The sequence below is a fragment of the Phialemonium atrogriseum genome (assembly GCF_030411735.1).
Source record: "Phialemonium atrogriseum strain 8032-3 unplaced genomic scaffold QBC33scaffold_8, whole genome shotgun sequence".
In the NCBI taxonomy this organism is placed as follows: Eukaryota; Fungi; Ascomycota; class Sordariomycetes; order Cephalothecales; family Cephalothecaceae; genus Phialemonium; species Phialemonium atrogriseum.
In genome coordinates this window covers 163361-178349 of record NW_026848145.1, presented here as the reverse complement: position 1 = coordinate 178349, position 14989 = coordinate 163361, and the positions used below count along the sequence as shown (strand labels likewise).

Here is a 14989-nt window from a genome sequence, read left to right as displayed (position 1 = left end):
GCGGGTTGTGATCACATTCATGGAAAAGGATGAGTTGGTTTGGAAGTCAATAATACCCGCTCCCAACGAAATGGAACCAAAATTAGGCAGAAGCCTACAGCAACAGAGGGATCTCACATGCAATGACTCTTCGCGTTCACTACCACCACCACCACCACCAAACCACTATTGTCATCATCGTCATCTTCATGATGACACCACAGATCACGAGATGGTCTGACTTCGCACACGTATCTGAGGAATTCAAATCGGCGACTCGTGAATTTCAATACACCATGTTTGCTGTCGTCGACGCAGACGATGTCATCTACTACACCTGAGATCTCTCTCCAGCAAGTCATGGCCACGCTCAAACCAATCCCCGACAGCGAGATGTTTCCAGAATGGCCATTGTCTGACAGTTCTGGCGCCAAACAACTCACTCAGGCTCCGCTGTTCCCCCCCACCAACGTTCGCATCTTCATCAAGCGACCCAACCTTTCCCAGTACGACGTGTTCAAACGGTACAAAGTCGTACACCTCCTTGCCCAAAGCTTGTTGGAAGAGGCATACACTATGGAATTTCTGTCCAAACACCCGCATCCTAATATCATCCGGTACCACGGCTGCTGTTCCCGGAGGGGCTACCTGACCGGAATTGTGCAGGACTGCCACTCGTACGACCTGAAGGACTATCTGAAGAACGTAGCCGGATAATTGACAAGAAAGCGTTTATAGACGCGCTCGAGTCCGCTATCCATCACCTACATTCACTCGGCTGGGCACACAACGACCTCAACCCGACGAACGTGTTGGTCAACGACTCAGAGTCCGGCGGTGGAATGCCAGTCCTGATCGACTTTGACTCGGCCCGTGAGATCGGCAGGCTGCTAGGGACGTTCCGAGGCACGACTGGTTGGATCGACGGCCAGATCGAAGACTACACCACCTCTAAGAAGGAACATGACATATTTGCTCTAGAGAAAATGCGGGTCTAGCTGGATAATCCGACCTTTAATGATGACGAGGATTAAGTGTGACAAGGACGTAATCAACTGAGGTTCCTTTACTTAGATAGGCAGTTGTCTACGTAGAATACAAAAGGAGCCGGTTTATAGAGACAGACTGTATGTTTTTGGATCACATTCTGGTTCTTTCTAGCATCACCGAGGCCTGTCAGAAGCATGAATTAACAGATGGTGAGTGCGGATAAAAATTGGTTTCTCCACCAATACCTTTAAGCCTCTGGCACCACAACATCTTATATCGGTCAAAGCATAGAGCAAAACAGAGGGAATGACTACATCCAAGAAAACTTTCATAACGTAAGCTGCGTTATTATTTAAGATAAGGTGGTCAAGAGAGAGCTATGTGAAGAGGAACTAAAACGACGCTGAGTAGCAACAGTCTTTGACCTCTAAGGCTTCTGCTGGTGTCTCTAATACGTTTATAATTAACTCGTAGCAATTCATCTCTTCTATCCAATGAGCTATCTCATTGCTGTAACCGGAAAGTTGAAATTGACATCTCACCCAACACATCCTTATGGGACTTCAAGGCTTACGCATTTTTGCATGTTGAGCCAGCGGAGTGACATAGGCCCAGAAGGAGACTCGAATTGGTATTAAGTGCGTGCTTATTCAGATTAAGCAGTGTCTCTCTCACTTGACCCATCAACTCGATAAACAGCTATGAGAGCATTATGAAGGATCCTCCAACAACTGCGCGGCAGTGATTCTACCCTCTGGTACATAACAAAATCCCCTGTACATGATGGATATAGCATGTTCTCGCTCAATCCGGCTGAACTCAGGCCGGAGGCTGTCAATCTTGGCTTCAAGAGTCTCAAATGGCATCTTGGGCCGAGCCATCTTGCCACTTTGATCGCACCACCAATCCTCGCGCACGATGCCACCGGAGTAACAGCCCTTCCATTGGGGAAGGGCCCCAATGTGCGGGTGTTGGCTGGGCCCCTTAGCCCAAAAGAAGCGCGTCGAGATATCGAAGAGAAGCACCCGACGGATCCCGGACCCCTACCGTTCTCCCAAATCCCCTGTCGAGGCGGTACTGTACCGGATAAGCAATCCAGCCACTCTCGCCAGCCGAATAGACTCCATCATAGACTCAGACAGCCCCCCAACCAGCCTGCTAAAGGTGCTCCAGAATTCGTCCCTCAGAGAGTCGGCGTTATCAAAATCTTCCCACACCTGAGGGCCCATGCTGCCGAGAGCATTATCTAGCGCGTAAAGCGCAAAACCAAACGGCTGGAAGCTTGCCTCAGCCCAGTCAACAACTCCCGTGATTTTGCCGCTCGCAGGGTCGACCAGGATGTTCATCTCGTTGAGGTCGCCGTGGGTGAGGACTACTGGATACTCCCCGGAACAGAGCATTGGAAGAATGCCCTGTATTTGAGCGACGGAAGGCTTGGAACATGGAGGCGCATTCGTCAACAGTGGTAGAAGCTTGGGCGGGATCTATTGGCCTTCCGCTCAACCAAGACTGCGCAAAGAACCTGTTTGTCACCCTTAGCTGGCTTGAAGCGAAGAAGTAGACGGCATCAACAACCTCACCAGACTTTTCACAGTAGCTTGCTGGAGTGGCAAACTCTCCGCCAAAGAGCTGCGTATGTACATATAGTTGTTTCCCAGGAGGTTAGTTATTGAGTATATTGCGAGTGCATTTGCCTTTGCTTGGGGATCTGACGGCGATCCACCAATAAGCCCATGAAAGGTACAGCTGGCCACGACATCGGGATGAGCTGCTCTGGCCAGCGCCACCATCCCCTCATTCAGTGAGTTGCTTTGCTCTCGGAACTGGACAACTTTGTTAGACCCTGCCCTCACAGTATAGCTGGCCATGCCCTGGAGCGGAACAGGATGGACCGGCCCCCCCCCCCACTTGCGTCTTGCAAATTCGTCGCATTGCTCCCTCGTCGCAGACGTTCCTGAGCTTGAAAAGAATGCGGCGATGGACCTGTCGAGATCGTAGTTAGCCTGACGCATTGCAGGCAAGTACCTAGTGCTGTGATGCTATGATATGGGCAGCGGACACAGTGGAAGTTGCTGCCTCAGGCGCTGTACGATTCTCAGGCCAGTAGTGCCGGCCAGGGGATCATTAAGAGCCGTGGGCCTATTTTTACTGCTTTTTATTCTGTTGAATAAATTAGGACTTTGCAGGTTACTGAACTAATGCCAGTGGGGAGCAGTCTGGGTGACGGCGACTTGCACTTATTACTCGTGATATTTGCCGTGAAGTCAGCATCGCAAGCTGCCAGCTGTTAATCACGTGGGTGCGTGGGGAGGGAGAAAAGGGGTGACTGCCATGCGCAGATAAGGTCACAGCATTACCTCATTACATGAATGATAATCATGCCCGCATTTGTACTATGGTATGTACAAGGCTGGTCTACGCTGCGGAAGTTTACTTCAGGCGGTGCCGTGCATTGGGCTACCTCCTCCAGTAAGATCGCTGGAAACGAAAGGCAGCTAGGGCCGAAGCAGGATAACCCCCGTAAAAACGAAAGGAAAAGTTCAGGGATGCGGAATACGAGTACAGCACCGCAGCTGCGATCCGTCTGTGCCGGAGGGATCTACGCATTATGAATAAGCTACCTGTAATTATAATTATAAAAGCACCTGCTCAGTATGTATTGTATTTTGCAGTGAGTGACCCAGGTGCCAGTGGACTACCTATGCCGTACAGTACATACAGGTTGTGTGTCAAGTAGATACTGCACCAAAGTGGCTGGGATGGAACCTACCTAGGTCTGACCAATCCGCCTACGGGCGGATACCTACCTACTACCTAGGAAGGTAGGAATGGATGCTTTCCCGGAATCATGGACTTGGTCGTCGGGTCATACGGCTGAGTAGGGGGCGTTTAGCATGCGTTGTGCCACCTCAGGCAAATCAAGGGTCTTGGCACGCGCCCACCTTCCATTCGTGGGGAACTAGCCTAACAAACCTGGTACCCTTGTGTCTTATTTCCCATGCGCCCGGCTGTCTGCTTGCTTCTCCTATCTCCTATTCATGAAACCATGTAAAACCTCGCCTTCCGACATCTCCATCCCATATGTTATCCCCTTTCAAAAGCATCAAGGCAACGTCGACCGCATCCTGCATTTCACTGTGTAGGATAGCATTTGGAGGTCAATTAAATTGACGGGAGAGCAAGGATAGAAGAGGAGGGACTCTGAACTCTGCGCGCCGCCCCCATTTCTTTTTTCTTCTTCTGGGATTTTACTGTCCACCAGTCCGAGTGCGCCCGCCCGCTCCCTTGGCCCCCGATGATATACCCCGTCATGTCGCGGCTTCGCCGCCGCACTTTCCTGCTATTCAGTGGCGTCATAATATTCATGACCTTCGTCGTGGTTTCGAAGCGTGTCGGCCTCTCAACCATGGGTCAGTTAGCAACAGAACCCTTTTCTTCGACCCCTCCGAACCCAGACACCCAAGTCACCCCAGAAGCCCCAGAAGCCCCAGAAGCCCCAGAAGCCCCAGAAGCCCCAGCAGTCAAAGAAGCCCCAGAAGTCAAAGAAGCCCCAGAAGTCAAAGAAGCCCCAGAAGTCAAAGAAACCCCACAAGTCAAAGACAAGGCGAAAGACCAGCTGAAAAATAAACCGTCCGTTGAAGATGAGCTGCAAAAACCGTTCGGGCCAATGGTCTACGGTACAGCGTCGCGCCCGGCATTCAAGGACATGAAGCAGATCATTGGCTACATGCCGCCGGAATTCTTGCTCGCCACCCCGGACGCATCAGACGACGACCCGCAGTCCCCCAAGGGGAGGAGATTGATCTTCGTGGGCGACGTCCACGGACAGCTCTCGGCCCTCGAGGCCCTGCTGGCGAAACTCGACTTCGACAGGACAAAGGGCGACCACCTGATCCTGACCGGCGACATGGTCAACAAGGGGCCCGACAGCCCCGGCGTGGTCCAGCTCGCCATGGACCTCGGCGCGAGCGCCGTCCGCGGCAACAACGAGGACCGCGTGGTGCTCGCCAACGCCGCCATGAAGTCCCCCCCCGCAACCCTCGCAGCGGCGGCCATCGACGTGCGCCAGGCGAACTCGACCGACGACGACGACAACACAGCGGCCAGCGCCCGGATGGTTCGCCGTGACTCCGGGCCGGCAACGCTGGACAACCTCGAGCAAGACCCCTTCTCGCACGGCGACCAGAGCGACCGGGCCACGGCGGAATCGCTCTCTCCGGAGCAACACACCTGGCTAGCCTCGCTCCCCGTGATCCTCCAGGTGGGCAAGCTCGTCGGCGCCAAGTCGGCGCCCTGGGACTCGGGCGCCGTGGTGGTGGCGCACGCGGGCCTGATGCCGGGCCTCCCGCTGCAGGCGCAGGACCCGTGGGCGGCCATGAACATGCGCAGCCTCGTGTACCCGGCGGTGCAGCTGCGGCGCAAGAAGGTGCGCGAGGCGCTCGAGAAGAAGGCCAAGAAGAAGTCGGACGTGACAAACGCCCACGTCGACGCCGCGCTCGAGCGCATGCGCGAGCGCCGCCTCCGCGACGGTGTCCTCGAGGACCCGGACCGCGCCGTCAGCGTGCCCGCCGAGGGCCGCGACGGCGACCCCTGGTCCGACGCCTGGAACGCCCACCAGTCCGCAGCGGAGGACCCCCGCGACAGGACCGTCGTCGTGTACGGCCACGACGCCAGGGCCGGGCTCAAGGTCGACCCCGTCGACGGCGACCGCGCGAGGTACGCCTTCGGCCTCGACTCGGGGTGCGTGTACGGCCGGCAGCTGTCGGCGCTCGTCGTCGAGGTGGTGGAGGGGAACGTCGGGCACTCGGTCGTCCAGGTCGACTGCGAGAAATCGGAGGCGAAGGACTCCGACTGATTGGGAGGGGGGTTGGCGGGGCGGAGTCCGCGTGTCATGGAACCCTCCTCCGCACATCCCCTTGCATCGGTGGAGGGGGGCTTGTATGACATTGGACGCATTTGGGGTTGGTTGGTCTGACTCTCCCGACTGTGAAGGGATGAGGTAGCGGGGGAGGGTTCGATCCGTTTTATGTGTATATATATATACCTCCCTGTCCGACCAGCACACATTTGTCGGGACGAGGCTGGATGTCCATACTTCTGGCGTTTTTATCGGTGATTGCTGGAAACTTTGATATCTTTCATGTCAGCATTAAGATAGTTGGACACACCTGTACGAGCAGTGGCTTTGTACCGACCAAGGTGTCGGTGATCAGGAGGAACATCCATAATGTCCCAACTCGAGAATACCAACAGGAGAATTCTTCGAAGTTCAATCTTTAGAGACAGACAAGACGCCCTGTGCTAGAACACGGGAATTGGGGAATCTTATATCGCATGTTACGAGCAGGCGATCGGGGCGGAGCGATTCGTGTGACAGCAGAAGCAATGGGTCTGCGTCCAGGCTCGTCGTGGATACGGCGAGAGCTACTATGCAGGACTATATCTCCATATAATTGCCTTGTTTACAGAGCACGCTTCAGATATCAAGGCATGCAAGGGTCCCACCCTATCGGGCCGGGATTTACTTTTTCAATGACTGTCGATCTCAGGGGAAAGGGCAATGAATGTGACGATCAGCGAGTTGTTGTCGCGCGTGGTGACTCAACGTGGTTCAATTTGCTCTTGTCCCCTTGCAACGTTTTCTACCACCACCCGCCTAATAGTTAAGTCCACCCCATTCTGTCCCGGGTCCTTTAAGAGAGCGTGGGGATAATCTATCTAAGCCTGTCCCCTCCTTATCCTCCCAATATTGTGTGTCTGTGGGCGTGTTGAAAACACGAAGTGTATTTCCCTTTACCGTCCTTCCATTTTTATGACACACAGCCGGATCGCAGAGGCCTGATCTATTTATGCGGAGATCTTAGACTTGATTATCTCCTTCAGGGTGACGGCGTCGGCGGCGAACTTGGAGATGCCCTCCCGAAGCTTCTCGACGGCCATCTGCTCCTCGTTGAAGTAGAAGCGGAAGAGGGCCTCGTCGTTAATGTACGACTTCTTCTCGATGTTCAGGGCGGCGGCCCCACTGGCGTCGAGCTTCTTGGGGACGGGAGTATCGGAGTTCAGGAGCTCCTCGAGGAGGTTGGGCTGTTCGGGGTGATCGGTTAGCACACGATTCAGGTTTGGAATTGGGCGAGGTAAAAACAGCGTTCAGCCACTCGGAACTTCGTCCAAAGTCCGGACAGCTGCTGCTCGAGAGATACATACCGAGATGGTCAAGTAATCGCAGCCGGCGAGCTCGGTGATCTCGCCCGTGTTCCGGAACGAGGCACCCATGACGATGGTCTTGTAGCCGAACTTCTTGTAGTAGTCGAAGATGCTCCGGACGCTAGCGACGCCGGGGTCCTCCTCCTTGGTGTACTCCTTCTTGTGGGCGGCCTTGTACCAGTCGAGGATGCGGCCGACGAAGGGCGAGATCAGGAAAGCACCGGCCTCGGCGGCGGCGATGGCCTGGACGAGGGAGAACATGAGGGTCAGGTTGCAGTTGATGTCGTGGTCACGCTGGAGGATCTCGGCCGCCTTGATGCCCTCCCATGTCGAGGCAACCTTGATGAGGATACGGTCCTTGCTGATGCCCTCCTTCTTGTAGAGCTATTTGAAAAGAAGAGAAAACACATGTCAATCGTCATGTTCATGTCTCCAGCTTCGCTTCCACAAAGGGGGAGTTGCAATATATACCTCAATAATGTGAAGAGCCTTGTCAACCGAAGCCTTGGTGTCGAAGGAGTAGCGGGCATCGACCTCGGTCGAGACCTTTCCGGGGATGATCTTGAGGATCTCCTTGCCGAACTCAACGAGGAGACGGTCGAGGGCGGCCTCTACCTGGTCGTCGATCGAGCCACCGTGCTTCTTCGCGTACGCGATCGCCACGTCCATCAACTTGGCGTATTCGGCTTTCTTGGACGCAGCCAGGATGAGGGACGGGTTGGTGGTGGCATCTTGAGGCTTGTATTTGCCAATTGCTGTGGTAATTGACTGTGAGCAGCTATTCATGGAGGACTACTACGCTTTGTTGGGGGAGGTGGGCAGACTGACTCGCAAAGTCACCTGGGAACGCGATCTGTTAGTTGAATGCTCTTTCCTGTGAATATGGCATATTGAACTCACCAGAGTCGCAAACGACCACCTATTCGCAAGCACTTTATGTTAGCAGCTGCCGACACATAGAAATACCGCACGACTGGGTGAGGCTCTTTGAGTGTTGGTGGAGCTGGTAGTGTGGCAAAGCTCTGCGATGAGCGATGAGGGGTTTGGCGGGGTATTGACTTACAGTGCCAGTGGCCTTCAATTGATCAAGAGAGTTGGACATTGTGATCTTGGATATGGTAGTAGTAGAATAGTTGGTAGGAGTGCTTGTATTGATAGTTATTCACAGCACCAGCTGGATAGATGTTATTCAGGAGAGGCAAAGTTAAAGGTCGGTATGTGTTGTCTGGTGAAAAAGTGGATGGTATGACGCTTGTTTATGAGGTATTGAGCGCCCTCTCACTCGATACGTAACTAATAAAAATCACCTATTAGCGGGGGCATCGCCAGTCAAAGCCGCAGCCCACAAAACCCCTCCTAGGCAAGCGTCATGTCTTTTCGCCCCTCCCGATTTACGGATCATGAGATTGGCTTGAATATTTTACTCTGTCGGACGACGTAGGTATTATATTGCACACTATTCGCCTTCGGACTCCTTCCAGGCCATCATCATGAGGTTTGCCTACCCGTAGATGCAAGCTCATCCATCCACGATCAAGCCAATTCCTCAACCCAAATCCCCGAGTCGCTGTCTTCGTAGAGACCTAGGTAGGGTTTGATCCACGCTTAATCTAACAAAAGTTGCTTCACGGTGGCCTCAAATGCGCTAGGCAGTAGGCACTGAAACCGGGGAGGCCCGCCAAGAGCCCATTATTTTCCAGGGCACATGATACATGTGGATGCCGGTTGGTTCCCAACAAACCGGAGAAAGGCCAGTTTTTGCTGCGGTGAACGGAGAACTGTGCGAGACATTCTGGCCGAAGTCGGGCTTGCCATGATGGGTCAATGTAATGGATACCGTCTAATAGCAATACTGCCTAAACAGTAACCAATTTCTTACTGAAGCATGAAGCCATGTGCATCAGTGCATGTCTCTGTTTGGCCTGCTATTTTTTTTACCTTCCCCCCTTTTAGCGATGCTGTTTTCCAAGCCCCCTTTTCCCGCAACCACCCCTCTACTTCTTCAGTGCGTCAGTCCGACCAAATATCCTGGCCCCAAGGTTCGTATTTAATGATCATCTTGCAAAAGGGAGGCATGCAGACGCCCTCTAATCCTCGGTAATGTCACCATACTCCCACATGCCCAGCCGGTCATCCTTAGCCTTAGACTCGGCCTCCTTCAGGTTCTTCAGAATCGGCTCGAAAGCCTTGCTCCTCTCCCAACCCTTGAGCTTGCGGGGGACCATGCCGTGCCCGTTGAGGACCACCTCGCGGTTGACCGACTCGGTCACCTTGTCCGAGCCCTCCGCCTTGGGGTCGAAGATGGTGATGTAGCTCAGCCCCTCCTTGGAATCCACGAAGTCGAAGCTGCCCACGAGCCGCTTGCCCTCCGTGATGTCGTAGATGAAGCCGATGGCATCGTTGAGGTAATCCGGCGATGCAGGGAGCTGGACGAAGGACAAGGCTGCGTCAATGGCTTGAGACTTTAGCCGCTGAGTGGTGAACTGAGGCTGGTCCAAGGGCCGGAGCTGCGACCACGGAACCTTCTCGCTGTTGCCATAGTCGACATAGACGACCTCGGCAACCTTGGCGGCCCGGTCGTTGGACCTAATCCGGGCACGGTACCACTGTCCGTCGGCCGAGAACTTCGCCGCGACGTAGTCTCCAGTCTTGGGGTTATCCTTGATGGAGATGTTGTTCTTGGAATCGAGATGGAACTTCTTGAACTCGGACATCAATGTCTCCAGGGCGGCCGTACCCTTGCCTACCTCCTGGATCTTGAGCCTGCCATTGGAGTCAATGTTGGTGATGACAATGTCTCGGTAATCCTCAGGCTTCTTCTCGATAGTCGCCGATGACTCGGCTGCTGTATCGGCTGCTCCATTTTGCTCCTCCTCATCCTCGTCTTGCGACGGGTCCCAGGAATGCCACAGTCCCTTCCTTGCCTCCTTGGCACGCTTCTCGGCAGCCAGCAGCTCGGCAGCGTTTCCAGCCTTCTCGGCGGAATACACGTGTACGGAGGCGAGGCCTTCCTCGACCAATATCTTGGCAAAGCTCTCACGGTTGACGTAGAGATCGCCAATGAAGCCTCCCACTTTGTCAACGTCGCGGACGTCAATCTCGCAGTCTCTTTGACCGCAACGCTTGTTTGCCAGCTCTAGGGCTTCCTGGCCGAAAGGCTCGCCCTTGTCCTGGGGGTTCCTTCCCGCACGGGGAGCGCGGATGCCGGCAAGGACGAGCGTAAGCTTGACGCCTTCTCGGGGAACCAAGATTGTGAAACGGGATCCAGACTTGCAGAAGTCGACAACGCCGGGCACCTTGCGTTGCCTCGCGAGGGTAGATAGGTTGACCTTGGCTTTCTGGACAGACTCGGAAGCATCGGAGAGCTGCTTCGTCCTCGGGGGCTTGCCAGACCACATCCCCTTCTTCTCATCCTTGGCTGTCTCCTGGGCTGCGAGGAGCTCATCATAGTTGGATGCGCGGTCGGTATCGTCCTTGCGATGCCTGATGACGGATGCATATCCCTCTTGCACAAGCTGGAGACCGACATTCTTTCCGTTTTGGATGACAGTTGCAACATCGCGAGCCTCAAAGCCCTCTGTCGCGGCCTTGGAGCCGTCGATGCTGATGCGGACGTTCTTGCCGATGAGCCTTTTCCTCACGAATTCCTTGGCCTCGTCCCTGAATGGCGCCTCCGCAGCTTCGCCGGCACGGGGACCTCGGACGCTGCTCAAGCTGACTCTCTTCTCCACGCCAGCCCTATTCCGGACAATAATGGTATCAGCTCCGATAACCTTTGTCACGGACATTTCGAGGTCCTTTCCGTCGGTTGATTTGGCGACGTGATTCTTATGGAGGCGGAGGCGGGCACTCTGGGCCTTATTCTCGGCAGCACGGAGGGCAGCCATGTCATTCCCGAGGAGCGTCGAGTGGAAATCATTGCATCGGGCCAGGCCGTCTTGGAGAAGGAACTCGGCAATATTTCCTCGGGGGTGGAGGACGGCAGCAATGAGCTGACCTTGAGGACCGGTACCGACAATCTTGATCTTGACCAGGCGCTGAAGGAGCCGCTGCTCGACGAATGACCGGGCCTCGTTTCCGTACTCCTCCGCCGGCTGGGTGGTTCCATTTGACTGGTTGGGCCGCTCGGTTGCAGGCGTCCGGATGCCGGCAACAAGGGTCAAGACCTGAAGGTGCTTCTTGTCTGAGAGAAGCAGACGAACAAGCAAACGATCGCCGGCGAATACTCGTTCGATCACGCCCTCCACGGTCTTTCCCTTCCACTCCCTCAAGAATTCAGGACCGCCGAGATCATTTTGGACTTCGATGACACCGCCAGTACCGGCGTGGAGCCCCTTGTTCTCGGTCTTCGCCTGGGCTTCCAAGTTCCGCAACTTTTCGAGCCGTTCGAGGACGTCTTCCGACTCCTCTTTCCTACCGGCGTCTTCGCGGACCTTCAGCCACCCCGCCTTGACGGCGGAGTCGGGGAGCTCAGTCCCGTCCTGCAGCGAGGCTGTTCCGTACTCTCTCCCGGAGCCGGGCACCGCGTAGAGGACGGAGCACTTGATCGGCTTGCCGACGGTCAAATTCCGCAAGTATTCCCGGGACTGGAAGGCGAACGCCTCATCACCATCCTTGCTCAAGCGGGGAGCGGAGACAAAGGCAAGCGAAAAGGTGCGCTCCAGCGAGGGGTTGTTGGTGCTTGTCAAAATCAGTGTATCCCCGCTCAACACCGACTTGACATTCGCCATGAAGCTCTTCGCCATCGTGATAATAGGTGGAAGGTATCGAGGTGGAGGTAGAGATAGAGATCAGGAAGTCGAACGTGAGGCCACCTCTGGATTTACGAAGCTGTTAATATGCATTTCCATACCAGCATTGGAGCGAGGTAGAGCAATCAGGTAGTTAAATCTAAGTGCCACGAATCAAGCTTTGTTGAAGAAGCATTGGCAGAATCTTGTCCCATTCGAAGCCCTGGTTGCCCTGACTGGGGAGGGGTAAGGGTGCCTTGAATCGGAAGCACAGCACATCAAGAAAAGACAATATAGAGAGCGGATACAAACAGGGAAACGCAGTCAGACACGTCCTGGTGGAAGAAGCTCAAGGCCCCTTCAATTGCTGCCGCTGAAGGAGAAAAGGTGAAGAGAACATGTAGCGGTGACGGTTGACCAACGGTGAAGAGGGGTAGCAACAACGGGAGAAGGTAGGACTTGCAACGTACCTCAGAGAGAACAGTTGGAGCACAAGCAAACAAATATATAGAAAACCAAAAGAGTTCCCCAGTTAGAGAAGCTGGAAGCAGACAATTCGTATATCAATTCAAGATAACCCAAAAGTGTGAACTGTTGCAGGTTGAAGGGGGAGGCACACTTGTGGACAGCTTTCCTCCAGCTCAGAAACCGAACTGTGGGGAAATTGCACCAAGGGACTTGGTCTCGACAGGGGTCCCGTCGTCTGGACTTGCCGTTAAGGTACTCCGTATCCGTACATGAGTCCCGATCGCGTGATTCCCCTGGGCTAGAAAATAGAAGCTAACTTGAAAAGAGTCTGGAAAACAACACCTCACTTGGGCTACTTCTAATAGCTATGACGAGAATTAACTCTCGGGATGTAATCGATTGTGTCTCACTCGTTAGGTACTCGTGGGTAACGCCTGTCTCTGAACTCTATGCAGTATTCTCGGACCATCAGGTACCTCGACACCAAGTAATACCAGTACATAAATATACCTGATAACTGCCATGATGTGACGTGCTAACAATGGCGGGGTAAAATGTGGGCGGGCGGCTTGAGGATAGAATCAAGGGATGAACACCATTTCATGGGCCGTAAAACTACGAGAAGCATTATGCACCTCATATATGTATATATTTTGGCGAGCCTGGTGGCTGAAGCTAATTTTGGGATTCCGTGGTAAATTTCTACCTACGTAGGTTTTCCATTTTAGAAACAGTGGAATTTATATGATTTCCCAGTTGAATTCCGTCTTGTATGGGGAGCAGTTCCAAAATGTCTACCCCACGAGATTGTAAGACCGGGGCAAAGTAGTAATCTGCCTTGGTGTACCTAGGTAGGTCACGGCTCGACCCGGCGGGTATCGACCGCACGCTTACTGGGAGATGCCGATAACGCCTGAGATCAAGGTCAGCTGGAAGTCCTCCTTGGTACGATCTTGGTTATCAACACTCACCGCAGGCGGGACGGGCGCCGGCATTGCCGGTCTTCAGGGACTCCTCGTTTCCACCCTTGCCGAGATCATCGGTTCCGGCATGGACGACGACGGTGCGCTGCATGCGTGCGTGCGTGCGTGTTAGTGTGAGCTACGGAGATTGTAGGTGCCGAGGGAACGGGGAGTGTCGGTCACATACGCCAATGATGCTCTCGGGCCCGATGAGCTTGATGAGCTTGTCTGTGACAGAGCCCTTGGAGTTGCCCTGGCCGTCGGTCTCAATGTTGCCAAGGTCACCGACGTGGCGGTTGTCGTCGGACGGGCTGCCGTGGGTCTTGCCGTGCGGGTTGACTGGAGATTCACAAGTTCACGTGTAAGTCATCAGAGCCTCGAGTCCGAGAGCAACCCGCGCCCGCCTAGGGCTGCCCGGAGAAGGTGTCAACTTACAATGCGGGCCGGCAGAGGTGCAGCCGTTGGTGTTGTCACCGAAGGTGTGGATGTGCATGCCACGCTTGGCGTTGGGGTCGTTGCCGGTGATATCCCAGACGATCTTGGTGGGAGCCGACTCGGACTCCTGCTCGAAGATGACGGAGCCACTGACCTTGGAGTCACCCCGGACGACGGCAACTGGGGAATTCGCGACCAATGTTAGCCATCAATCTGGGAAATACTTTGGCTGTGTACTCTGAGGCTCCATGCATCTTCCCCTTGGGATCCCTGCAGGTACCCGGATCGCTGGGAGCACCGTTGGGCTGCCGCGGGAGGCCATCAAGGTTGCCCCTTTGTATAGGGGTGCTGCACAGAAACCCGCTCAATCGAGCTCGACGCGGAGGTCGGCCACCCCCTCTTCCCCCCCTCGACGAGTCAGGTCTCACCCGAAGGAGCTCCTAGTGGGGTAGAAGGATACTTTGATAGGAAAGATGAACTATAGCGTACCTGCTTTGACCATTTTGACGAGTTTTTGCCTACAAAGTTTGTAAATTTGATATCGGAGCAGTTGATGTGCTTCACTTGCGAGAGTATTGATTCCAGAAATTTCTGATGAGGTGCCGACCTGTACCTTAAAGCTGGTGGCAGAAGAGGGGGGATCGGAGTTCCGAGGAGCTTCGAGTGCCCCGCACCTCTGGCAGTGGGGTTCCGCTGTCGTCATGTCGCGCGGGAGATGGGCTAAGCCTGTCGTCACCAGCTATGTTGATTATGTTGGATGGGTACATATCGTGTGGTAGGTCCAATTGAGGGCCTGATGTGGAGCAGTGTCCCAATTCAGAGGCCGATGTTCGCATCCAATATGCTTCGCCCTGGGAGGGTTAGGTTTGTGACTGTTTCTGTTCCTGAATAGGAGCATCATCTAATGGCAACTTCCGGCCCCTTACGTTCGAGTAGCCGGAATAGTTGCCGACTTCCATCTTGTCTCTCGAGTTAATCTGCTCTAGTGTTTGCCTGCTAGAGCATTCATCTGCAAGAGCAGAGTGTCAACCATGTTCTAGAAAGCCTAGACCTACCGTTGATTTGTTGACATCTATAATCCGTCATGATTACCTATCTAGGCACGTACAGTACAGCACAACACGAGAATGGGAAGGCCTGTCTCGCTTCAGTTCTGTTTCATGCATCACCAAGGCCCGTGCGTTGGGGCTGCGGCATGTATCAGTCAGCGCGTATCAGTCA

At 54.3% G+C, this 14989-nt stretch overlaps 4 protein-coding genes across 4 annotated transcripts; 2 read left to right on the top strand and 2 right to left on the bottom strand.

Moving 5' to 3' along the window:
• Positions 1-191: 191 nt before the first annotated feature.
• Positions 192-977, top strand: QBC33DRAFT_577189 (kinase-like domain-containing protein; the record flags this gene model as incomplete). The annotated part of the gene is made up of 3 exons (XM_060430969.1): positions 192-302; positions 334-656; positions 689-977. The coding sequence occupies 3 exons, from the start codon at positions 192-194 to the stop codon at positions 975-977; spliced, it is 723 nt and encodes a 240-aa protein (XP_060284931.1).
• Positions 978-1953: 976 nt separating this feature from the next.
• On the bottom strand, positions 1954-2981 carry QBC33DRAFT_577188 (uncharacterized protein; the record flags this gene model as incomplete). The annotated part of the gene is made up of 3 exons (XM_060430968.1): positions 1954-2012; positions 2048-2402; positions 2550-2981. 3 exons carry the CDS (start codon positions 2979-2981, stop codon positions 1954-1956), a joined length of 846 nt encoding a protein of 281 aa, XP_060284930.1.
• A 1298-nt stretch (positions 2982-4279) lies between these two features.
• Positions 4280-5824, top strand: QBC33DRAFT_557498 (Metallo-dependent phosphatase-like protein; the record flags this gene model as incomplete). Its single annotated transcript, XM_060429807.1, has 1 exon — positions 4280-5824. One exon carries the CDS (start codon positions 4280-4282, stop codon positions 5822-5824), a length of 1545 nt encoding a protein of 514 aa, XP_060284929.1.
• A 992-nt stretch (positions 5825-6816) lies between these two features.
• QBC33DRAFT_577186 (uncharacterized protein) lies at positions 6817-14270 on the bottom strand (the record flags this gene model as incomplete). Its single annotated transcript, XM_060430967.1, has 11 exons — positions 6817-7053; positions 7174-7557; positions 7645-7928; positions 8074-8092; positions 8237-8281; positions 8340-8398; positions 9281-11907; positions 13339-13439; positions 13521-13672; positions 13769-13948; positions 14258-14270. The coding sequence occupies 11 exons, from the start codon at positions 14268-14270 to the stop codon at positions 6817-6819; spliced, it is 4101 nt and encodes a 1366-aa protein (XP_060284928.1).
• Positions 14271-14989: the final 719 nt, after the last annotated feature.